At 34.1% G+C, this 26,798-nt stretch overlaps 2 protein-coding genes across 3 annotated transcripts; one reads left to right on the forward strand and one right to left on the reverse strand.

Moving 5' to 3' along the window:
* Window positions 1-7,956: 7,956 nt before the first annotated feature.
* LOC134253828 (glyoxal reductase-like) lies at window positions 7,957-12,598 on the reverse strand. Of its 2 annotated transcripts, none has more exons than XM_062736420.1 (8): window positions 12,462-12,598; window positions 11,938-12,018; window positions 10,615-10,722; window positions 10,268-10,399; window positions 9,905-9,996; window positions 9,213-9,323; window positions 8,319-8,412; window positions 7,957-8,121 (listed from the first exon to the last, which is right to left on the reverse strand). In XM_062736420.1, the coding sequence occupies exons 1-8, from the start codon at window positions 12,505-12,507 to the stop codon at window positions 7,976-7,978; spliced, it is 810 nt and encodes a 269-aa protein (XP_062592404.1). In that variant the 5' UTR covers window positions 12,508-12,598; the 3' UTR covers window positions 7,957-7,975. The 2 variants fall into 2 exon arrangements, with proteins under 2 accessions (XP_062592404.1, XP_062592403.1); XM_062736419.1 differs by having other exon boundaries at window positions 10,211-10,399.
* Window positions 12,599-12,775: 177 nt separating this feature from the next.
* On the forward strand, window positions 12,776-21,278 carry LOC134253829 (transmembrane ascorbate-dependent reductase CYB561-like). The gene is made up of 5 exons (XM_062736421.1): window positions 12,776-12,842; window positions 17,071-17,299; window positions 17,678-17,886; window positions 18,052-18,221; window positions 18,335-21,278. The coding sequence occupies exons 2-5, from the start codon at window positions 17,083-17,085 to the stop codon at window positions 18,486-18,488; spliced, it is 750 nt and encodes a 249-aa protein (XP_062592405.1). The 5' UTR covers window positions 12,776-12,842; window positions 17,071-17,082; the 3' UTR covers window positions 18,489-21,278.
* Window positions 21,279-26,798: the final 5,520 nt, after the last annotated feature.

Genomic DNA, 26,798 nt, shown 5'->3' on the forward strand with positions numbered 1-26,798 from the left:
TGATAGCCATGGTTTCTTGGTGACTTTAGCTTGTGTTTGTGTGTCTATAGATGTATCTTTGACTTTGTGATTTTTAGGGTGTGTTTTAGGGTAGTTGCACACTGTGTCGGGAAACAACATACCTGTTAGTTAAACCACTTAGTCTGCAGCTACAGGGATATTGTAATAGGTTTGCACTTTTAGTGTGTGTTTTTGGGTAATTGCAGACTGTGTCGGGAAACAACAGAATTGTTCGTTATACCACTCAGTCTGCAACTACAAAAATGGGTTTTAGGTTTGATTACTGTATTGATTTTATTGTGTTTGATTCCTTTCTTATTTTGTTTGTTTGCTAATCATTGTAGCGGACAGTATATAGGGAACTTATACTGCCTCGCTAGTGAGCCAGCTTTTCTGGTGATGCGGAAGAGTCTCCCTCTATTTTCATATTACAAACTGTAAAGCCATTAAGCATCATATTAATTTAAAAGCATCCATAGGAAGTATAGATTTAAGTTTGTTCAAATTCCCCCGCCTTTCCCCTGAACCGACTTAACATGTATATTTAAACGTTTCAATACTGAACTGATTTTTGCTTTTACCTAGCCAGTTGCTTCAGGTGAGCGATATGGCCCCTGGGCCTCTTTTTATTTTATTCTTGCCTCAAATTAAAATAAATCAAATTAGAAATGCATTACTTACTTGCAACAAAATAGTGTTCCCCTCAGATTACATCTACATGTGATGCAGCCCTGTTTATAGGACGACCCCCGGGGTAAGTGTAACTGTACAGGTCTCGTCATGATACAGTGTCCTGGAAAACAGCATTTAGAGCTCAAGCATTATAAATCAAAATGAAAAGCTGTTTGTTGTGTTGGCATACTTCTGTCATCTGTTCACTTCATTGTCAATTACATGTAATTATATGTCGACTTTCGGAAATTTGTATTAATTTGCCAGCTGTCCGAAATGTAGCTGCAGAACTTTAGCTCTCCGAAAAATATATAATTATATACATATTGACAGACCGGAGAGTTACAGTGCCACCCATTGAAAAATCTGTATATCTATTGCACACCAAAAAAGTGCGCCGGGTTTTGGATCATTTTTTCCAAATTCTTACCTCAGTTGGAAAAAAAACAAATAGATTTTAAAAAAAACTCCCTACCCCTCTATCAAGTACTCTTGTAGTTGACATCTGTACGAAGCGCGTTGGACCGAATTATCTTGCAAACCAAAATGGCAGTATAATTATGCGAAATTTTCGATGGTCTCAATTTCATAGCCGGGTGGGCTATTAACAACAATTATCAGGAATGCTTTTTTGTGGAAACAGTGAAAGAATATATTAGAAATACACTGTTGATAATATTTTTTTTAATTCTTCTCCAGAAACATTGGACAAGGAATATGAAACTCATGTGGAAGCTGATTAAAGTTTTACATAGCTTATATATATAGGGAATTTTATTAATCTTCTTCTCCAGAACCACTGTACCAGGAAAGATGAAACTCATGTTGAAGCATCCTCAGGTAGTGTAGATTCAGGTTTGTTCAAATCATGACCCCAAAGAGTAGGGCGGGGCCACAATGGCTGATCAAAGTTTTACATAGGAATATATAGGATTTTTTTTTTAATCTTCTTCTTCAGAACTGGACTAGTAAAGATGAAAAAAACTCATATGGAAGTATCCTCAGGTAGTGTAGATTCAAGTTTGCTCAAATCATGACCCACCAGGGGTAGGGCAGGGCCACAATGGCTGATCAAAGTTTTACATAGCGTATATAAAGGATTTTTTTTTAAATCTTCTTCTCCAGACCCACTGGGCCAGGAAAAATGAAACTCATGTGGAAGCATCCTCAGGTAGTGTAGATTCAAGTTTTTTCAAATCATGACCCCCAGGGTAGGGCGGGGCAACAATGGCTAATCAAAGTTTTACGAAGGAATATAAAGGATTTTTTTTAAAGAAATCTTCTCCAGAACCATTGGACCAGGAAAGATGAAACTCATGTGGAATCATCCTCGGGTCGTTTAAATTCAAATTTGTTCAAATCATGACCCCCGGGGATAGGGCGGGGCCACAATGGCTGATCAAAGTTTTACATAGGAATATATAGAAAAAAAAAATTTTAAATCTTCTTTTTAAGATCAGCAATGCCATGATTGGTGATATTAATAAGGAAACATTAATCCTAGTTAGAGTTAATTTAACTTTGTTCATATCATGACCCCTGGGGGTAAGGTATAGGGCCATAATATAATGGGCAATCAAATCTTTAAATGGAAATATATATGAACAATCTTTAAAAGTCTTCTTCTTAAGTATGGCAAAATTATACATGTATGTTTTATTGATATAGTGACATTCTAAAGTAATAAAAAATTCACCTCCCCTCCCTCAACAAGTAAACTTTTCAATACAGAGCTGATTTGTGTTTTTTAACTAGTGCTCAGGTGAGCGATGTGGCCCATGTGCCTCTTGTTTTCGGAGAGCTACAAGCTCGTACAGTTCTGCAGGTATGTTTTGCCCTGTTCACGATTCAATCTGTTTACTAGATTATGAAATTTATTATATAAATGTAGCCCTTTGATGAGGTCGATCCATAGATATATCGACTTCACAGAAAAGCATATCGACCGAGCACGAAGTGCAAGGTCGATATGCTTTTCTGTGAAGTTGATATATCTATGGATTGATCGAATTAAAGGGCTACATTTGTTATATTATTTTTTTTTTACAGAGATTGACAAAATCACCACTCGCTTGTCTTTTTTCAACACTGAGAGACTAGAGATTTTAAAAAATCTGTTTTATAATGTAATGTGCGTTATTCTTTGTGCCGATAGAATAATTTAAGGGATTTCCTTTTTTAAAAGGCTAATTTGTCTAATTAAGTTTTGTATTGATTTTTGAAAAAACGTCATATCTATTATATGTTTTTACATAAAGAAGGTTCTTCTTCAAGGCATCCTATGTCTTACTAATTAATACATCTAACATCACAATTATAAATAAAGAGTTGAAGTACATTTTTTTTTTTAGAAAAATCAAGTCATACTCTGTCTTAGCTGTTAAGAATTCAGCATAAATGTTGTTTTACAGGAAATTATTTCCATTTTTAAAAGCATTAAGTCGATATGCATTTCAGAATCTATAAATTGTAATGCAAGTCTTTATGCTGTTATATAATTGATCATGTGATCAAGTTTGAGCCAATCAGAGAGCTTGGAATATATAAGAAAAATAATATCACTGTTTATTATCTTCATATTTTACACTGAAACAGGGGCCATTAATTTCAAGTTTGGATTAAGCTAAGCGTAGATTATGACAAGAAATATTTTGTCATTGAATTGAGAATATTTACATTTCCAATTAATTTCCCCTATGATTCTTTACAAAAAAATGCTGTTCATTTTCTCATGAACTACATTAGGTATGTATCACGAATAAGCATGAATATCTCCACTGTTGCATCATAATACCGCTCTTGACGTCAAAAAATATAGTGCACACTGTTTTGTTTTGAAAATGACAGTTGAACGGCGTAAATTTATGTTAAGTCATCAGAAAAATAATGTAAATATAAGAAATGAATATAATTTTTTGAAGATTCATGAGGTATATGAACTACAACGCTTCACGCCGGCATATTTATCATGAAGCGCTAACGCGCTTCATGAAATATGCCGGCGTGAAGCGTCGTAGTTCATAACCTCATGAATCTTCAAAAATTAAATTCATTTCTTAAGCAATGCGCGCATTTGATTAAATTGTGGCTCTCTGCTCGTTTCTTCGATTGACGTGTAGTCGCCCGCGTGACGCAGTGGTTAGAACGTCTGTTCTAGAGTCGCAAAGTAAAGAGTTGATCCTTACGTTGCGGGTTCGAATCCCACTGTGGGACGTCAAGAACGGTCTTTCGGATGAGACCGTATAAACCGAGGTCCCGTGTCGCAGTAAGTGCTGGCATGAAAAAGATCCTTCCCTGCTCAATGGCGCTAAGTGCCGAGTATACATGTTGGACAAAATTTGTAACTTATGGAACGCCGTCACTGCCTTATAGCAGAACACAACCATTGCATTGTGTCAACCTTCCATTACATTATGTCAACTCTTTATGACATTAACCTACACTACTATTGCATTGTGTCAACCTTCCATTACATTATTTCAACTCTTTATGGCATTAACCCACACTACTATTGCATTGTGTTAACTTTCCTTTACATTATGTCAACTCTTAGTGACATTTACCCACACTACTATTGCATTGTGTTAACTTTCCTTTACATTATGTCAACTCTTTATGACATTTACACATACTACAATTATATTTTGTCAACTTGCATTTCGTTATGTTTACTTTTCATGACATCTTATTTTTTATTAACTGATGCGAAAAGCTCATGTCATACTGTGCGCACTCTTCTACATTATGTCGATTCACTATTACGTTATGCGAACGCGGGTATCCTCGGCCTTTATATGAGCATAACGTATTTTCCGCGTTCCGCAAGCACTAAAAATGGGGGAGAGAAAACTGTCGTAGAAGAAATTCTGAGCGATTTGGGAATGGCATCTTTAAATGAAAACTTTAAGCGACAAATGGTTGACAATCTTGAAACGTGCAAGGTCTTTACACTGCGACTATGAATTCAAGTCACTTCGAAATTCAATGGTGTTTATTTTAATCTGATAATTAAATAAATCAAATATTATGAGTCGTGTAGCAATTGTTTTTCTTTTTATTTTGAATTGGTTATTTTTTATAAAAGTCTTAAACTTTGCAGGACATTGCATTAGTTTCACATTAAGTTTAGCTGAATTAAGTTGAAAACTTTATTCTATAAAACTATAAAGCCTGAGAGCTTCTCCGCTTTTCGCCCTTGGTCTCCAGCCATATACCGCCCCCCTTCCTTGTTCAAGATTACCATATCCGCCACTGATATGTGCCCATGCATGCTTACCAAGGCATTTCAATTGATTTAGATGTGCGACTGGTAGATTTTTTGTAATAGAATTCTGGCCCTGGAATGGTTTAAAAAATACTGATTCCAGTGACGTAGCATCTTTTTTTGAAAGAGTAGGTCAGCCAGAAAAAAAAAATTATTTACCCGAAAAAACTTGGCAAGCCAAGAAAAAAATTGTCCAAGCCCGAAAATCCTATTTCAGGGAGAGTGATTCAACTTCGATCAGTCCTTTTTTTCCAGATATACTACATTACCCTAAGTGGACAATACTTAAGCAAAAAGTGGGGTGGGGGCTGTACAGTTTCAATGAACATTAGATTTTCTATAGTAAAGTTATAAAGTTATGTCGGGAAAAGAGGGGGGTTGATATTATGTGCCTGTAATTCGTCCTAATCAATCAGGACCCCCCCCCCCCCCTCTTCCTACCAGTCATTAAAACACGGTCGTCAACATTCATTATATATTAGATATACAGCATTGATATAATGTAAATGTATTTTAACATCAGGTAATGAACTTTGGGAATCAACATGATAAAGAGTTAACACAATATAAGGATATTTTTAAATCACATAAGAAAGAGTTGACATAACGTAATTATGTATCCACATCACGGAAAGGAGCTTTGACATAATGTGATAAAGTATTGACATAATATAAAGATATGTTCACATTATGTTATACACTAATTACACCACGTAATAAAGCACTGACATACAGGTAAGATGTGTTCACCTCACATCATGACGTAAAATAAAGATAAATCCATATCACGTTATAATGCTTTGATATAATAGAAATATACACTCTCAAAAAGGAATGGGCTTTTGACTTCATGTAATAATAAGTTTAATTATAAAACACAATTTACTTCACGTAATGCAATTTTTACCTCACATATTAAAGAAATGAAATGATGTAAAGAAACATTCATTTCACGTGATAAAGTTTTCACACAATGTAAACACATTATCACTTCACATAATGAAGTTTTTACTTCAAGTTATGAAGTGTTGACATAATGAAAGGATGTATTTACTTCATGTAATGCAGCATTGACATGATGTTAAGATATATTCTAATGCAATTGTTTTGTAAAACACTTTTTCATTGGCTAATGCACTGAGGTTTGAAGCAGTAAAACGAGCATTAACGAGCGTGAAAGCTTTTTCATTGTGACGTCATAATAGAGCGACGCAAAAACACAATGCTCCGTGACGTATTTCATAACAAAATTCATCAAAATAAGACGTAAACAACAAACAAAATGCATGGAGCATTAGAATGGGGATCTTCTAATTTTGACATGATGTTAAGATATATTTACATTATCTCATAAGAAATGGACATAACGTAAAGATATGTTCACATCACGTAATGATAAATTGACATAATAAATGCATAGTTGTATGCTATAAGGCAGTGATAGCGTTCCATATTTAACTCTTCACCGGCAGGTGGTGGCGTCTCCATGTGAGTTGAACATTTTCAAGAGGGACGTTTAACAGTATACAACCAATTAATATGCGCACATCAAATCAATTATTGCTCATACTATTTACATGTGTAACTCAACTGATATGCTCAATTTTAGAAATGATTGTTTAAATAATTTTAAAATATTAAAATAAGTATAGCAACTTCATATATTTAAGATTAAATTACTTTTTTCTATCCATACTTTCAATGTAAGTAAAGTGACTAAAAAAGGTATAGGTTGACATAGGAAAATTTCCAGGTATAATTTCAGTAAAAAAAAATTTAATACATAGTTTCTAGATTTTTTCCCAATTACAGAGAATTTACCTTTACTGTTGGTTCTAGAATCCCCCCAACATTCTGCTTTGGTGTATGCTAGAATCCCTAGAACCACAATACATGTAACCAGTAAGTTTGTCCCTCTCATCTCGCACAGTTATTGTCATCTAAATCTTTTTTCCTCCTGCTTTTTCTCTTCTACCTTTACATCCCTCACATCAATCAAATACAACTGTATAGTTTGAGTGATAATGAGCTAAGAGGCTATCATGTTTTTTTTAAATATTAAAAGCACGAAAACTCGGAGAGGGACACCTAATGATGAATTTCTCTATAGCATCGTTTATCACCTTCAGGCTCTCCAAATCCGATTTTTTTAACAGTCAAAAGCAAAATGATGTCATACTATTAAATCTCTCAATATCTGTAACTGAGTAAAAGGGAGATCCCTGAGATACTCCTAGTTGCCACAGAGAGAGAGAGAGAGAGAGAGAGAGAGAGAGAGAGAGAGAGAGGTGATATTGATAATATTTTGAATTGTTTCTATAGGGGATGGTAACTTTTGTTTAATTTTCCACTGAAATATAGAAATAAATGTTGAAAATGTTAAAGTTTGTTCATCTATTGTGGCCCAGTCTTCTACCCTGGAGAATATGAATTGATCAAATTAGAATCTACAATCTATCTGAGGATGCATTGCTGTTTTAATGATTAACTACATAGCTTTGCTGATCTTATGGGGATTGGGGAATATTTTTAAAGAATGTTTTTCCCTTGCATAACATGACCCAACACCTATCCCACCCCCTAGGTCATGATTTAAAAAAGAAAACTAATTTACCCTTCCTGCTTCTAAATTAATGTGACTATAACTATGGTTTTGCTATTCTTGAGGAAAAAAAAATTTTCTCTATGTTTTCATGTATAAACCTGATCCCCTGCTGTGGACCAACTCCGCCCCTGAGGATATGTTTTGCACGAACCTGAATCTACACTATCTGTGGATGCTTCTTGTTTAAAAAAGATTTATCATGGCTATTTTGTTATGGCCCTGAACCCTTACCCCAAGATTCATAATTTGAACAATCTTGAATATTTCTATACTACCTAAGGATGCTTCAATATACTAGTAAACATAAATATTTTTCAAGATCCTTCTAAAAGGAAATTTGACTGTCCATTGTAGCCCAACCCCATCTACTGGGTTATGATTCGAACAAACTTGAATACATTTAGGAGTGTATATTATTTTATTCATGCAATCATTCAAACAATATCTTTTGGATTCCAACAATAATGTTTATCTCTATTCAGTGAATTTAACAATTTCATATCTTCCTCTGGAATTTGAAAAGAAAAAATGTCTATATTTTCCTGAATATGCTTTGGGTTACACGACTTTGGAAGTACACCTGAAAAACAACAGTGAGGTCATATCAAACTTGATATCTGTACATTTATATTAGTTTTTGTGAACTATACTGGTTAGAGATGAATTAAAACAATTAATATATTACTGTAGAAATGGATTGCTGATGAAATCCTTTATAAAGGGTTTTAAATTGAGTAAACAAAATCTTAAGCTTGTTAATGGAGCTTAACTACCTACCAATTCCTTCTTGGACTGCCCACCTCAGTAATATCTGAGACACACTCTTCTGAAGTTTTCTACTCACTTCCAAGACAACTGGGTCTGTTAAAATCTATAATTTTTTCTTCATTTATTATTGTTGGTATTTAAAAATTACAAAAATATACTGTGTCAATCTCTTCAAAAATAAAAATTGACCAATAAGGAACTAGTGCCAAAATCTACAAGTAGCATTGGTTCTGCATTATAACAAATTCTTTATAAAGAATAAACATTGAGCCTTGTTAATCCAAACCCTTGATTCCTGCTTTCCTGGTTAAATTTCTTGTTTAATGCATACCTTCCTGGTTGTCCTATGTGGTTGTCCCTAATGATAGAACCAAATTGTACACCAACCTGGTTGTCCTGTGTGGTTGTTCCTAATGATAGAACCAAATTGTACACCAGCCTGGTTGTTCTGTGTGGTTGTTCCTAATGATAGAACCAAATTGTACACCAGCCTGGTTGTCCTGTGTGGTTGTTCCTAATGATAGAACCAAATTGTACACCAGCCTGGTTGTTCTGTGTGGTTGTTCCTAATGATAGAACCAAATTGTACACTAACCTGGTTGTCCTGTGTGGTTGTTCCTAATGACAGAACCAGATTGTTTACCTACCTGGTTGTCCTGTGTGGTTGTTCCTAATGACATAACCAGATTGTATACCAACTGGTTGCCCTGTGTGGTTGTTCCTAATGACATAACCAGATTGTATACCAACTGGTTGCCCTGTGTGGTTGTTCCTAATGACATAACCAGATTGTATACCAACTGGTTGTCCTGTGTGGTTGTTCCTAATGACATAACCAGATTGTATACCAACTGGTTGCCCTGTGTGGTTGTTCCTAATGACAGAACCAGATTGTACACCTACCTGGTTGTCCTGTGTGGTTGTTCCTAATGAGGAGTAAGCCTGGTAGAAGATACCGGTCTCCTTACAGAACTGGATCAAATCAGTCTGAACCAGATGTGGATGGTGCTCTGTCTGTTGAAATTAAAAAAAAACATTATGTATGCAGTGATTTGTTCTTCCCAACATTGGTTTGAACTTAGAAAAAGTGTGCACATTTAGTTTTCCAATTTATCATTCTTTCCTTTTTTTGAATTATAGGAACACAGCTCTCTATTTTTTAATAGTAACCATGGAAATTTATACAAGGAATGATACACTTGATTCTTGATTTGCTATATATCTGTGCCATCTTTAGGTGGAAGAGTATTTTTAAAGAATTTCATAGACTATATTGTACATTAACTTAGTTGCCAGGGCAACACTGTGCAGCAAAAAACATGATTTTAAAATCTGAACAAAACTTTAGCATCACTAATCAACTTTTAGATAGATGTACAGAATGATGTGTATTGATATTGTTTCAATTACATAAGTTATAAGAAGAAATACACCATGTATCTTTTTATAGAAGAAATTACAAGCTTTTGGATCACTTTAATTCTACTGACAAAACTCAGAGAATAAACAGATATACCCCCAGATTTATCAGTCAGAATAAATTGATCTAATATAAGAAAACGAAAAGAGAGAAATGATTGATTCAGTTTTCATACCTGAAGAACATCTGGGTAGACCCCTGTTTTGTCATAGAGTTCTTGTATGTGATGCTTGAGGAAATTGGAAATTCCAATGTTTTTCAATTTACCTACATAAACAAAATAAAACATTCTTCAATCATGAAATAAAAAAACTGAATGAGTCATAAATCTTAGGCAAAATATTTAATGATTATTGCTTTAAAAGGATATTTTCAATACCTGGTACTAACAATTATTTAATACCCAAGAAAAGTCAGCTCTTCTTATTTTCTATTTTACCAGCATTGTTTCTGCCCCCCCCCCCACTTTACATTGTCTTACCCTCCCTTTGTAACTTGATCAGATCCCTCCAGCTGCCCAGGCGTAGCTCATACTGACCAGGGTCATCTGGCTTCTTCCCCTGGGTTCCTGGCCAGTGAATGAGGTAAAGGTCAAGATACTGACAGCCAAGGTTAGACAGAGATTTCAGACAGGCAGAATAACAGTTCCCCTCTCCCTGGTCCTTGGGCCCTGGAAAATAAAAACATTAATTTGTATGTATTTGGTTTATTGATGTCAAGAAATTTTTTTTTGTTAAAGTATTAGAAAGATCAAGTACTCCATTACATATTTCCTGAATTTGTAAAGTTTGAAGAAAAAATAGGTATACACCATGATGTAGCTATGCATGATAAATAAAGATTAAGTGCTAACTTAGACTACTACTAGGATATTACATTTATTACCAAGTTTGCTGGTGATAAAAATGTCTGATCTCTTCAGCTGATTTACTGGTAACAGTTCATCAAGGCTCTGACCAATCTCTGTTTCATTTCTGTAAACTGCAGCTGTGTCTGAAAGATAATGATTACTGTATTTGTACATATATGCCCCTAAGTTTTTATTTTAAAACCTTATTAGTTTAAATTTCTATAAGTTAAATTGTATTAGATCTAAAAAGTTCTCGTAAGAAAGTTTTACTGTAGATTGGCAAATAATCACAATTTTTTTATTTCACTATGTTTGCGACTCATCATTTTTCCGCGAAATTAAACCCATTGTGTACTGTAAAACGAGAAAATTTGGCACATACGTATTTTAGCATAAACGCAATTGGGAATGCATTAGCGCAAATAAATTTTAGCGTTTGCACTTGTCATTAAAATATATAAATGTGATATTATGTTTTTAATCCACGCCCGTATTTGACTTCTTGGTTAGTCAAGCATAGAAACACAATAGCACTCCCGGCCCGTATATAAGTAAACAATCGTCAACTTTACCATGGTGTTGCAATCACATAGACATGGCACAATGTTTAATTTTATTTTAGATAAAAGAAAAAAAGAACATTCACGCATTTTATTCATATTAAAACAATGCATGCATCAAAGGAAAGTTACTTGGATAATCATAATCAGGTATTGTCTGAAAGCTCAATCGCCATGCTGATTGCATTGTTTACCTCGAGGCGATAGATGATTGACACACCAAGAAGCCAAACTTTGAAGGTGCTAATGATAAGTATCCGGTAACAACTAACAATAGTTTAATTAAATAAATTATGATTTGGCAGAACTTTCTCGAATTGATCTTACTATGTTAACACTGCTAGTGTGTATATAAGATCCAACGGCCCTCCGACATTCCAGTTTACATGTACTTATGTGAAAGCTTTGAACATACACAACAAAATAATATTTAGAATTCCTTTTAGCAATCAGGGGCTCTTGCGCCAAAGGCGCTAAAATTAGTAGTGCGCCAAATATTCTCATTTTACAGTATGTATCATTAACTATTAAACACATGTTAAAAACGCTTAAATGCTTACACCAAATTAAAATTAATTTCTTGCAGCGTGAAATTAAAACCATTGTGATTGGTAAATTTTTGGGAAATCATGACATTTTTACACCATGGATTTAAAATGACTTACAGTATTAAATGTAAAAAAAAAATCTATTTTCATGGCTTTCAATTTTTTTTTTTTTTAGAATTCTATCATTTCTTTGTCAGATTTAACAAATCTATCATGGTCATTGGAACAAACTCCTTGTAAACCGACCGACCTATTAATCTGTATCCTGCTTGTAATGCTACTTTCAGTGTCCTGTAAACATCTTCTTTTCCTCTGATTTTATATGTCCCTACTGGAACAATAAAATTTATTGATCATAAGGCTGAGTAGACAGTGTGACACATTTTCACTTACATTCAAGGAAAAATAAAAAATAAAAACTTATGAACTCATAACTTATGAATGAGCATGATGACAGTGTCAACTGTCAACCGTCAACCTTTCCTGGTCGACAGTAAATCCATGTGTGGAATGTAGAAATAATTAACTCCGCAACATTACTACAATATACAGTGATGTATGAATATGTTAATATTGTTTCAGTCAAAGTTCTACTTTATCCTTATATTGGAGTTGAACCGAACTGTGTAATATTCAAATAATTTAAAAGTTGATCTGTCCATACACTTACACCCAACGTGGTTTTTCTTTCAAAAAAAGCGCAGAGCTATCATTGAAGCGTTGTCACGCTTTTGTAATAAAATAAATTTAAACTGTTCTTATCAGACAACTTACATCCAACAAAGGGTATACAATTTCCGTTTTTCAAAGTAGCGTTCATCAGTTCAAAGAATTTGAAATTTTGATATTGTTTTGGTGAAAGTGAAAGTAAAAAAAAGTAAGACAATAAGGCGGACTATGTTATTTCGTAGAAAACATTTGAAATCATATTATACAAGGGAATGTATGGATCTTTGTTCTTTTTGTCATAACATGTACATTATTCTCTACGATACATGTGAGTAAACTTTATTTGAAGCACAAAATGGTTTGCATTTAAAGGTACATCTCCTCAACTTTACGTACGACCTAATTACGGTTTGGAATCGATTGTTGTGCGGAGGCTGCGCTGAACAGCCGGAATTATAAGAGATTTACGGACACTTGCCTGACTCGGTAATGTACCATATGTTTATATCTTTTACTTAAGTTTCTATTTCACATTAGTGCAAAATTAAGAAATAACATTGATTAGTAGATTCCCAAGCCTATGAAGTGTCAAAAGAATACAAAAACAGAGAAGAAATTTTATTTACAATTTATGCAAACATGGGTTTTTTAATTCTAATATAGGAGTAAGACTAGGGCATTGTGAAATAAACCAAGATATTCTTTCTGACTTTTAAATATTCCAATCCATATGGCATAACATTGGTTACACTTACAGTAGTCAGTATGTGTTCTTGTCCAGGAAGGAAATGAATGAAAAAGATACCCCAGTATGTTTATGAGGATTAATCACCAGCATTCAGGTGCTCGTGATGAGCATGATGACTAAAAGAATTTTTTCAGGTGTCAATATTTTGATCAGGTTGTATTTTTACATTTAGTAAATTTCAAAATAATTGCCCTTTCTTTTGGCATGTGAAGTAAATTCAATGCCATCTGAAAGTTCACACATGAACAATATATACTTCTTATTTGCTTGCAGAGAATATTTCTGTTTATATTCATTTTTTAAGTATAGTTGTTAGCCTATATATTATTAGTTTATAATCCAAACTGGCAAGTACAAAAATGTATTGATACCAGTCTGTAATTTAAAAAATCAGACTTTTCAGATCAATGCTGTATACACACTCTAACGCAGGGTGTATAGGGCACGGATCTAAGATGTCTGATTTTAATTAGATTGGTATTGATAATCCAATACTTTCAGTCAGACTTGTAGCTGTAAGACATCCAGGTCTTCGGTAAGATATTATTGTTTATTAAATCTAACCCTAGGCTTGTAGATTTAATGCTGTATTAAATGAACCATGCATGACTACCCAATTGGCACAAATATGGTTACAGGTGTAAATTTAAGATATGTGAAAGCTTGATTTGAATTAAATGAAAAAGTTTTATAATTTTAACTTGTTTACATGGAGGCTATGATCATGCATGCTCATGTTTTCTTTGTCCTCACTACAACTTATGTTGCTGTACATATATAAACAGAAAGAACCAGTCTCCTGTAGGTGTAGGAATAGAACAGAATTAAGTTCTTTCATCAACATAGACCCTGTATCACTAATATCTCAAAGCAGCCCTGAGCCCTCAGATTTAGAGTTTTCATACATGTGACAGAACTGAACAATCACAACTGGAGATTTGAAATTTTTCAGCTGGAGTTTGGGTCTCAAAGCTGGAGATTTTTTATTGACATATTTTCAAATCGCAAAAGACCATCCAACCCCCTAGAAAATGCCATCTCCCTCTATATTACTTCATAATTTTTGTTTCATAAAGTCTAGCTTTAGCTTTGAAATAATATGTTCGAATTTTTATTCAAATGATCAGAAGTGAAATAGAGTCAAAAATAAAATCAATTCATTGAAATTAATTAAGAGTTAACATCATCATTAAAACTCTGAATAAAATTTTATTTTTGATTTGGTATTGATACATCAACCAGTAAGTGAAGTAAAACATAGGTCATATATGTAACATTTTTTATGTCAGTTACTTGTTTTTAAATAGAATATGAAGAGATAAAATTAACTTCTCTAAAAATACAACAAAGTAGAGTGAGGTATATTTTTTAGCAGTAAGTGAAGTAAAACATAGGTCTTGTGTAACATATTTTATGTCAGTAATTTTTTTTTTTTAAATAGAATATGAAGAGATAAAATTAACTTCTCTAGAAATACAACAAAGTAGAGTCAGGTATATTTTTTAGCAACACCCTGTAGTTTGATCTATTTTTAAGGTACATCAATACTCTAATAAGAGAGATAACTCTTAATGACATAAATGTCTATTATTCCTTTATAAATTTGACAAGTTGAAAGGTCTTTTTTTGTCCAATTTTGCCCCGCAAGCTATGCTATTATTGTTTGTATTTTACTTATAAAATACATTTCTTTGGGAAAATCATTAAGGTTCAAGCAATATTTTTTTATGAGTGAGTGAGCAGAGGGTTTATGAACCTTAACTAAAGTGTTACCCTTAGTATAACTGTATCTTTTAATGACCACCGCAGCATTAGAAGATGGCAATTGGGTATTTTAGCAACCAATTACAATGTTCTGCAATCAGCATTTCAGCTACAAAACATCGATGGTCATTTATCAAGTTGATATATCACTAATTTTTACAACTGAATCATACGACCTCATGCTGATTACAAATGTACTAAGAAGCCTACTACTGTGAAAAATTATTGCACTGCCTTTGTTATCTCAATGTTTTGTCATTCTAAGCAATTATAAGAAACATGATAAAAATTAATGCAAACTATATTTTATTTGAAGAATTATTTTAAACACGGAAGATTTAAAAATTAATCGGGAGGGGCGGAAGGGGGGTTAAAAATTGGGAGATTTTGCCTCCCGTCGGAAGAATCACATGTATGAGTTTTCCATACAGTATTACAGTACATGAGGCAAAGTGACCAAAATATATACATGTATACTGTAGATGTACTTTTTTCCGAGGGGTCATAATTCCATGGAATCTCAATTTCTGTTTAATCCGCGAGTCAGTAGAAAATACGCGGATTTCCTTGGCTGTCACTATATGTCTTACATTTATATTAAGTACGCTTGGACAATTTGTGACTGCGTACATAGCGTAAATTAATACCACGTGGGAAAAAAGTACATGTACTTCTACAGTATATATAGGATATATGGCAGGACTTACTGAACCTGTTTTGATTCAGGGGCCTATACTCATTCAGCTGGAAGTTTTAAATTGAAAATTTTATGTCTATATACAATAGTATATCAGAGCCTTTTGTTTGTCAAATTAAGATGCTCTAATCATTCAAGTATATTAAATCTTGATTGTACCAAGGTCACAGGGATCCACAATTTACTTAAAACAATTGTTGTTATATGTTGCTAAAAATTATTTGTAGCCCCAAAAAAGTGCAGCATATCTTTAAATTAAACATGATAAATTGATCACCTTTCTATGGAATAGACCTTAGCTCTTATTTTAGAGACAAAAAAACTCACTAAGCACATGTTTACCCTGATGGACATGTAGAGTAAAGTGGGCCTCTTGTCTCAGTGTCTACATATGATATATATTTATGTTAAGTACCTTTCCTTATGTCATCAGATGGACACTACTGTGTGTAAATGTTATAAATGTTTACGATATCCAGGATTATGTATTAAACAGACAAGCATGTAAGTGTATATATAGTATCTACATGTAATGGTTACCGGTGTGTCAGTTGTTTTAAGCTTTGTTAGATTATGGACACTGTATGTAAAGAGGGAAACAGCAAGGCTAGTTAGATGTATATTGGATATATCATGTCCTCATGGATTCAATTTAAATACTTCTACTTTATCCATATTACTTTCAAAACTGTAGCAACTTTACACTCTCAAATAATAAGTTTACATAGAATGAATTCTTTGTACCTAGTTCATATCATCCAATTATCTCAAGCTGGATTTAAAATAACAATCTAGCATGCAAATATAAATTTTTAAATAGAATTTAGACTGAAAGTTATTAGTCCCCTACCAGTAAAACTGGAGGGGACTATATAAATTTCCTCTGAGTCTGTCCATCTGTCTAACTGTCTGCCCGTCTGTCTAGCTGTCTATCAGTCTGTCCCACTTGGGTTTTGGCACTTTTTTTCTAAAGGTTTGCTGATATTGAGCTGATCCACTAAGACACAAAAAGCAGGGGACCACAATTCTTTGAATCAGTTTGTTGAATCAGAGTTCAACAGTTCAACAGAGTGAATGTTGGTAAGCCCTTGTCAAAATTCCTTTAACCTCCAACAAAAATTTTTGGGAGTGCTTGCTCTGTTGAAATTGCAGGCCTCAGATACATAGTAGCAAAGCTACACTTTTAATATCTAAACATTTTTTAGAAAGAGTTTTCTGTCTTTGCATGCTTATGAAACTGTATGCACTTGTTAAACAGTCTCTCAATTTGCTTAACTCATTTCTTCCATTTCTCTTTAAGACCAGTATGATTGTCATTTCATATCCTGGAAGTTGAATTACAGGTCTGTATTACCAGGATCTGTAAAACATTAATCAGGGAAACAGAAACGACTCAGGTCAACAATGACGGAACAATGCATGTCAATATTATCTTCCCTATGAGGAATGCTGTGGGATTGTTTTATTTCGTGCTGGGATTTTATTTCTAAATCTTATCTTTACAGAATCGTCCCAGTATGGAGAATTCTGAGAGACAGAATCAGTCAGGGAGTCTGGCATTCTTCACGGTGCTGATCCTGGTCGTACAGGTGCTTGGATTGACGGCGGTTATTCTGGTCGCCGTGTGGATGGGGTCCTTCCGAGGGGGCTTTGCCTGGCAGTCGGACCCCAAACATGAATTTAACTATCACCCCGTGTTCATGGTGACCGGCATGATATTCCTGTATTCTGATGGTAAAGAAAACAGATTGCAGTACCAAATTAAAAGTTCCTAGATAGCTCATTCAAAATTTATATGGAGACAAAATGATAGATTAGTTTTACAAAAAAAATGAGTTGTGATAATAAGTTTAATGAATGCATTTCATTTTGGACATCACATGATTTAAAATAAATTTTAATTTTTTGTACTAAAGAAGATTGATAATAGTAAACTGGAGATGGTGTTTTTGATATACATATATACAGAATAACACAAATATAGAATATTATAAAGAATTGCTCTTATACAAAAGTATACTAATACAGAATTTCCATCACAATGTGTACTTAATTCTGCCTTGGATTTCCAGCCATTTTGACTTACCATGTGTTTCTCCTTTATATTTCCAGCCATTTTGACTTACCGGGTGTTTCGGAATGTGAAGAAGACTTACCTGAAGGCAGTACATGGGATAGTCCAGGCCTTGGTGCTGATCTTCACGGGAGTGGGGCTGAAGGCCGTGTTTGATTCTCACAATCTGCCCAAACCCCCCATCCCCAACCTCTACAGTCTCCACAGCTGGCTAGGAATTATCACAGTTGTCTTGTTTGGACTCCAGGTAACGGAGATTTCTATATATCAGCAAGGAAATTATTATGTCATAATTACACCACCCACTTAATAAAATGAATCAATTTTATATGTTTTCTAATCCAGGATGCATGTACAGTTTCTTTTACATCTTTGTATTAATGTGTTCATCTACTTAATTTGTATTTTTCAGTGGGTGTGTGGCCTGATTTCCTTTGTGTTCCCCCTGTTAAGTGTGGGGGGCCGCCAGACTTACATGCCCCACCACGTGTTCTGGGGGCTGGCCATTCTCTGTCTGGCCGGGGCTAGTGCAGTGACCGGTATCACAGAGAAAGCTCTCTTTACAGACTTCTACGCTCACTTGTAAGTACACTAGGCAGCTCATGATGCCTTATGTTTAATTCTAGTAGTAGTTACAGTATATAACAAAGTCTAGTATTTCTTTATTTATTAATGGCCGTCTCTTCTTTCCGTAGTAAATATTCTGCTTTTCCCACGGAAACCTACATCATTAATTTCCTCGGGCTGACCATCGTGTCTCTCATTGGGCTGGTTGTCTACGTTGTGACCCGCCCAGAATACAAACGCCAGCCATCACCAGAAGAGGAGCACATTCAACTGGTGCAGTAAGCTAGTTCCCAGTCCTGATAGTAACCAGCAGTTAACTGCCCTTGAAGATATATCTATATTTATTAAAACATCGGTGTTGTGTGTAAACTATATCTGTGATGCATTTGCTCAGTATTTTTGTGGTATTTTGTTTTGTTATTTAAAAGATATAGAAATAAGACAATTGGAGATGATCAGTTAATTGACAAAACTCAGTCAAGTGCAATATTTTGGGCCTGGGATCCTTTAATTGCTTGATCTGGCTAGTTAGTACATGTACATGTGTCAGTGTTTAAGACAAAGGAGTAAGAGTGTTGCTATGGTGACACTTTAAAGTTCTGAGTTACACACACATGCAAATGATCAAGCATGCATGTAGTTAGACTTTGCCAAAAATTTTAGTATTGACTGGTTTGAGAGAAAATTCAAACCTATCAGTATCTGCTAGTAAGTAGTACTTTTATTTGGCTGAAAATATTATTGTTCTGACCAAAATATTAATTGACCAAAAAACCCATAAAATTATGATAGCTTCCACAAGGTAACTTCTAAATTTATAGAAGTACCACCTGTTCCTGGTCCTTTTGGAAGCCCTTGTTTAGTCGTTATGTTATGGTTGGAGTTTTAATGTGACAGGTTATACCATTTCTAATTGACAAGGTCAGAATTTCTAAAGAGCAGCTGTTTGCAGCTTCCGAAACTCACTGAGCTTTTAGATATTTAGTCTCGATTTTTAGATCAAAGAAAATGAGATGTACTAAAGAGCTAGATGAGTTTGAATTTGAAATAAGTAAATCATTTTTAAAATAGTTAGCAGTGGTTAGTTAGATGTAGTTGTAATCCACAGAATATCTTTTGGTACTAAGCATTTTGGATCCAAATTCTAGATTGACAACTTCTACTAGTGAATTCTTTTCAAGGGGATGAAAAACAGCCAATGTGATATCTAGTTACCCAGAGAAAATACAAGATTTTCAGAAAAGTGGCAACTGGGTGCACAACATGATTAATAAACTGTGCAAGAATAAATGTTCCATTGAAATCCCTGAAAAAAAAGTTACAGCATATGGGTAAAGAATGCTGTTTTGAAGTTCCATTTGCTTGTTATTAAAATTATTTTACCTCTAATGTTTTGAATCTTCAGATATATCTAAAAGTTTACCTTCAGTTCAGTTGAGTTTGAGATAAAGAGTTTTGACTGTATTTCATGCCTAAGGCTGAATTAATTGTAAATTTATGCATGACAAATCGTTAAACATGAAGGTTTAATATTGTGAAACATATCTGACTTATTTAATTGATTTTTTTCCCCTGTGATTTATTAAATTATTTTTATGAAATACTCGGTGTACAATTTGTTATACTCTTTTGCTGTTTGCATCAGTGTTATGAAAAGCAAATTGGAAAAGTGAAGGAAAGATCATTCAGTTTGTACATGTAGTCACTGGCCTCTTGCTGGAAAAGGTCAACTGAAAAGGATACTAGTAGCTTATGATTTTTTTATTGTATTTTTTGTTCATTAATAAAAATAACATTTAACATTCATTTTCACATCTTGACTATTACATGTATTTATCAGAGTAAATCTGAGAGACTTGAGGTTTTAGGGCCCTCTCTCCTCAAAAGAGAAAGATTTAAATTTATATAGATATAGATATAAAAAAAAATACTGAGTATATGATCTGCTGATAAACAAACCAAACAGTTACTGAAAAATAGTTTTGTTTTAAAAGTTTCAAATATATACAGTAAAACACACTGACAAGGAAGTACCAGGGACGGATGATTTGGCTTCTTTAATATACTGGAAGGTGACAGCAAAACAGTTTGTGTTAGGCTGTTTATAGAAAAGTGCTTGTTCTAAAGATGACCAAGGTCATTATTTGGCATATTTATACCCCGTTAATTGGTGCTAAACATTGTTATGTGACCTATATTTTCTACACACTAAGCCATATGGCCTCTTCATTCACACATATCTGGTTTTTCTGCTGAAAATATTTTGTACAATTCTAGATTTTATTATGTATTTATGGCTTCAAGGATATTTACATCTATTTTTAGATCTCTAATTTGGCCCTTTCATGATAAATGTGGTATTTCTCTTTTTCATGGCAAGTTTTATATTTTTGCAATGTTTTTATTGATAAATAATTAAATGATGTACATGTTAAACAAATACTTTTACATCATATTTCAGCAAACTGTATCATTTTATCCTGCAAAAGAGTAGTACCTCAGTTACCATGAAACTGTGTGAATATACTATTGAACAGTTAACTTACAAATCAGGTGTAAAATTGCAGAAACCTATAAATGAAAATTTTTAGTGTACAACTTTTCAAATGAAATTAAATTCAAATGATTTTGAATTATATATACAGTATATTTGTTGTGGATTTTGTTTCTGACAAAAATACAGAGATTCTTCCATGCTTATATCTGCATTTTTTGTTATTAGTGATTGTAGATATGATTTAATGGAGGATCTTATTTGAATGGGAGGGACTAGGGTACCTCGTTTTGTTATAAAACTAAATTCATGTTTTTTTTATTTGTTCTTGTAATTGTTTTTTCATCAGAGATATTATAAACATTTAATTTATGTCCCATTCTCGCTATGTCAGGGGTCTGGAGTCAACATGTTGCAATGTGTTTTCAGTACCTCTGGCATAGGGAGGATGTATATGCCCCTGATTTTGGTTATCTATGCATGTATTGATATTGTTGCTGCAATAGTACATGTATTATGTGTTTATCATTTATTTAATATGACTGTATTGTTATTGTAAATAAACCAGCAAAATTGAACGGAAAGTGATTGGTTTAAAATATTTATTCAAATTAATGCACAGCAGGCATAAATGCCTATGATTGCCAGAATTTATTTAGCAAAAAGGATTTTCTCAATAATTCATTTTCTATTTTTGATAGTTTGTGATGTAAAACCAAAATTTGGTTTTTTCAATGTTAATAGATCTTACAAGTATAGCCGAAAACTGGAGTGTAGTAAATGTGCCAGGCAATATTCTAAACATTGGTATAAAAATTACAAACCTATTGCATGTACCTACCAGGTGACCCTTAAATTGTACTAGACATTTCTAACATTTAAAATTACATATAGCAGCAAGTGTGATATATGTTTTCATTATAACTTTAAAATTACGTATTATATAAATCTATGTTTAAAGAAGTCTAAAATTTCTGATGTGTTTCTTAGCTCTGAAAAAGAAGTACTGTGAGCTCACAAAATAATAATACTCCCTGCTACAATTTTAATTTTCCCATTCAAAATTTTTAAGTTGGACCTTGAACTTGCCTAAAAGACCTTGGTTTGGAAAAATGACTTATTATCTGGTATTAAGTAATCTTTCAGTGAAATATAGAAATGGAATGTTTTTCATTAAAAAATTTAAAAACCTTTTATAAACGTTACAATTTATATACTAGTGACCATGCAGGAATGACCTTGTTGAAGGTCACGATATACCCCTAGGTCATTAATGATATCTGTAACCAAATATGAGCTCTAAAAACTCTCCATTTCAAAGTTATACCCCTGACAAGAATTTTTTTTACTTTTTCGTCAGTCACTTTGAATTTAACAGAATGGACCTTGAGTGTATATCAGATATGAATATTAGATCCATCCCGGGCAAAACCATTTGCCAATGACCTTGAACATGTCGGTATGACCATGCAGTCACATACAGGTCAACATTGCGAAATAATGCTATGCATTTCTTAGAATTTTAAGGTAATGACACACCCTCGAGACATAAGCTTTTTTTTTTGTCATTAGAATGAGCTTCCAGTGTTTCTCCATAACAAAGTTTTTTGCTTTCGGCCTAACGACCTAAGGGTTCGAAAGCTTATTAGGATCAATCTATAGATAACGTTTTCTGGGACCAAGCTGCCAATAAATGAATTTTATATAACAAGATTATTCTCTCCTTGCAAATGTGAGGTTGAGGGAGGGGGCACTCATAACCGGCCAGTTAAAAAAAAAAAAACATTGTAACCAAAAATGGTAAGGCGTTACTTATTCTATGTTAATAGTTATTTAAAAGATTAAATCAAAGCTATCTTTATTTATACAATATTTAAAAGTGTTTTCTATGTTCCTACACATCTCGCAGACATCTGTTTGCATGTAAAAATCTTTCCTGGAACTCTAAATACGATCTGCATGTTTAAAATATTAATTGATACTGAGTATATTTAATTGTGAAATTCATGCCCTGAGGGTAATTTTTCAGTCCCCGGGGTGGGCTATGTTAGTCATGTATTGAAAATAAAATAAAATATCAAATACTAAGTAACACCTTTTTTGAAATGCGTAAAAATGCCTTTTGAAAAGGCATATTGTAGATTCTTTTTTGAAAGGCGTATAAGGCTTTTTAGAAAGGCATAATTACGCCTTTTCAAAATGCATTACTAGCCTTTTTTCGTGTCATTACGTCTTTTAGAACGCGTTATTACGCCTTTTAATTTTTTACTCCGTAGATTGATCCTTTTAGGCTTTCATATTCAGGCAGTATGATGCTTGAGTCCAACAAAATAATTGATTGATTGATTGTATACTGTTTAACGTCCCTCTCCAGAATATTTCACTGATATGGAGACGTCACCATTGCCGGTGAAGGGCTGCAAATTTAGGCCTATGCTCGGCACTCAGGGCCTTTGAACAGGGAGGGATCTTTATCGTGCCGCACCTGCTGTGACACGGGGCCTCGGTTTATACGGTCTCATCCGAAGGACCGCCCCATTTAGTCGCCTTTTACGACAAGCAAGGGGGTACTGAGGACCTATTCTAACCCGGATCCCCACAGGGCTCCAACAAAATACATTTTACCTTTTAACCAAGTCAATAAATGTACAATATATTTTTACTTTAAAACAATTTGCGTCGATAATCTTTTGAAACATTTATATGTTGTTATTATGCATGCGCTTTGACCTTTTAACCTCAAATTATAAAGGCGTCTTCTTTAAGCCATAGAGTGTTGTGGTTTAAAATATCATTGCAAAAACTCAAAGGTGAACTGATATACTAGTATACATTGCGGAAAATTAACTGTTTAAACAGATAAAATTTTGATGACTTTGACCTTTTACCTAAAAATCAGTAGGGATCTTTATTAGGTCATAGGTAGTTATTGTGTAAAATTTCATCGGAAAAGCTCAAAGGCTTCTCGAGATATTGCATGGAAACGAAAGCTAGCGTTACGCACAGTCAGAATTAACTACAGACACTGTCGTTCGTCGTGCGTTAACATTTGAACATTTTTAGCTTCTACTCTGAAACCACTGAACCAATTTCAGCCAAATTTGGCATATAGCATCTATGGGTTAAGGGGAATAACATTTGTGAATTTCATGGTCCCTGCCCCCCTGGGGCCTGGGGGGTGGGGGCAAAAACCACTAAAATTAGTGCAATCTTTTAAAATCTTCTTCTTTACTCCTGGACATCAAGCAGTTAAACTGTTGCTATGATTGTAATCAACATTGAGTCTTCTACCAAAATTGTGAAATTCATGGCCCCAGGGTGAGCGGCTCTAGTGCTAGGGCTAAACAGGTTATATAGTGAAAATGCATTATTCCTTTGAAATTCTTCTTTTCTGTTTGTGGGCATAAATAAACTAACCAAGTGCATAGGTAAGTTGAAAATGACCGCCTTTTCCAAAATTGTGAATTTCATGGCCCATGGCCCCAGGGTCAGGGGTTCTAGTGGTAGGGCGGGGCTATATAGATTATATAGTGAAAATGCATAATTTTTTTTTGAAATTCTTCTTTTCTGTTTGTGGGCATTTAAAATAAACTAACCAAGTGCATAGTTATGTTGAATAAGACTACCTTTTCTCAAATTGTGAATTTAATGGTCCCAGGGTCAGGGGTTTTAGTGGTAGGGTGGGGCTATATATAGATTATATAGTGAAAATGCATAAATTCTTTGAAATTCTTCTTTTCTGTTTGTGGGCATTAAATAAACTGACCAAGTACATGGCTATGTTGAATAAGGCTACCTCTTCCAAATTTGTGAATTTCATGGCCCCAGGGTCAGGGGTTATAGTGCTAGGGCGGGGCTATATAGATTATATAGTAAAATATGAATTATTTCTTTGAAAATCTTCTTCTTTGCTCCTGAGTACTAAATAAACTAACCAAGTACATGGTTATGTTGAATAAGGCTACCTCTTCCAAAATTGTGAGTTTCATGGCCCCTGGGTTGGGGGTTCTGGTGTTAGGGCGGGGCTTTATAGAATATATAGTGAAAATGCATAAATTCTTTAAAACTCTTCTTTTCTGCACCTGAGTATTTAACCAATGAACTATGTACATATTAATGAGGAGGAAGGATGCCTCTTTGAGATTTTTGAATTTCAGGGTCCCTGGGTTAGAGATTCTTGTGTTGGGGGGGGGGGGGGGCTCTAAATTTTAATATATTGTAAATGCTTGAATTCTTGAATTCTTTGAAAATCTTTTCCTTTGTTATTGGGTATACTGCCAATGATCTTAGTATATTTTTATGAAAAAAAACCCTGCTTCTTCCAAAAATGGTTAAATTCCTGTCCCCTGGGACAGAGGTACTTTGGGGGGGGGGGGGGGGTAACATAGTCTGAAATAATTTAATGCTTTGACGACTGCATTTTGGTATTAATCAACAGCATGATGAAAAATAATTTTTAAAAATTTCCAAAATTTTCAAAGATGTGGCCCCAGGGTCAGTGGTTCCTGTGGGATGGGGAGCTCAACTGTGGACCCGCCCTAACAGAAAAAGCCCTGACCCAGGGGCCCTGAAATTCACTAAAAGTGGAAATGCATTTTCTCTTTGTTACTCTGATCTACCTCTGGGTTTTAAGTAACCAAAATAAGCATGCTGAGTGTATAATTATGATAAGCAATGGTGCCTCTTTCAAAATTGTGAATTTCATGGCCTCTAGTATAAAACATGAATCAAATTCAATTGTTGGAAAGTTATCGCATGATACTCAGGTGACCTATAAGGCCCATGGGCCTCTTGTTATATATATATCTCATCTCCCCACTCACTCTCTCCCACTCTCTATATCTCTCTCCACCCATTTCTCTATCCCTCCCCCATTCTCTATCTCCCCAATGCTCTATCTCTCCCCCATGCTCTATCTCTCCTCCCCCATTCTCTATCTCCCCCATTTTCTATCTATCCCATTCTCCCCACACTCTTCCTTTCTACACTCTCGAGGGCGGAGTTTGAGAGAGTTATCTTCTCCCCACTCCAACCAGGAGAAGGGAGTCGAGAAAGCATAGGAATGGGGCAGGTAGAAAGAAAGAGAAAATTTTTCCCTTTTCGTTTTTCCCCATCCTATTTCCCCTCTCCAAGCATATTTTCTTCCACACCTCTCTCTCTCCCTCTTTCTTTCCCTCTCTTTCTTTATTTTTTCCTTTTTTTTATGTTTTTCAACATTACACCATCTTTTCGTCTTAAAAACTTTATATATGGAAAGTTTAGGAAAAAGTAATAGTGTTTTAAGTCTGGCATTACTATTATCGACAAAATTTACGGTACTGGTTTGTAAGATTCAAACTAAATCATAACCAATAATTTCTAATTATGATTTTAAACATTCTTGAAAAATTAGATTTCCAAGGAAACATATCTGTTCATTTATAATTACTAAATAAACCATAGAATTTTTTTTGCAACGCATACAAAACGTTCACGCTAAGAATAGTGCTATTGAACTACTAAAAGTTCCATGTGCGATTCCCCTTAAATTTCCTACTTAAACATTGTATGTGTATGCAAGATTTTTAGTTCAAAATTGTTTTGCAACTTGTATTGGTAATTAAGATAATTTGCATAAGATATAAATCTATATGATTATTTACGTATAGATTGCAAATTTTTTTTTTTACTTTAATACAGTCAATTCTCGAATTATCGCCATTCGATTCATCGCCATTTTCGCAATACCGCCATGATTTCCCAAGAACGTTTTTCCTGCTATATAAAATTCTCTTTATAACGCCAAATTCGCATACCGCCATCCGCCACCCTGTTTTCACAACAAACGTCCATTTTTAAGTGTCAACTAGATGCTGTCATGAGACAGTAATACCCGCACTATGGTGTTTGCCTCTAAATACACACTCCTTCATATTGGACTTTCCAAGGAAGAAGTCAAAATAATTCTATAATTATCACCGTACATGTATTCGTCAAATTGAACATAAAATTTTCAGGTGACCATATGATCTATGAGCCTCACATATGTATTTTGAATACTTAATTCATTACCAGTCTGAAATAACAGAATTTAATTAATGATTGAAGTAAGTTACTTA

The sequence above is a fragment of the Saccostrea cucullata genome, unplaced genomic scaffold (assembly GCF_032062105.1).
Source record: "Saccostrea cucullata isolate Sc308-1 unplaced genomic scaffold, CSIRO_AGI_Scuc_v1 ctg1308, whole genome shotgun sequence".
Lineage (NCBI taxonomy): Eukaryota > Metazoa > Mollusca > Bivalvia > Ostreida > Ostreidae > Saccostrea > Saccostrea cuccullata.

Excerpts from the sequence above, each read along its gene's own strand:
- LOC134253829 (XM_062736421.1), top strand. The coding sequence starts at position 17,083 with ATGGAGAATTCTGAGAGACAGAATCAGTCAGGGAGTCTGGCATTCTTC. Across the intron at positions 17,887-18,051 it reads TTGTCTTGTTTGGACTCCAG|TGGGTGTGTGGCCTGATTTC; the intron begins GTAACGGAGATT and ends TGTATTTTTCAG. Across the intron at positions 18,222-18,334 it reads ACAGACTTCTACGCTCACTT|TAAATATTCTGCTTTTCCCA; the intron begins GTAAGTACACTA and ends TTCTTTCCGTAG.
- LOC134253828 (XM_062736419.1), bottom strand. The coding sequence starts at position 12,507 with ATGAACGCTACTTTGAAAAACGGAAATTGTATACCCTTTGTTGGAT. Across the intron at positions 9,324-9,904 it reads TCTACCCAGATGTTCTTCAG|ACAGAGCACCATCCACATCT; the intron begins GTATGAAAACTG and ends TAATTTCAACAG. Across the intron at positions 8,413-9,212 it reads CAACCACACAGGACAACCAG|ATTTTAACAGACCCAGTTGT; the intron begins GTAGGTGTACAA and ends AAAAAATTATAG.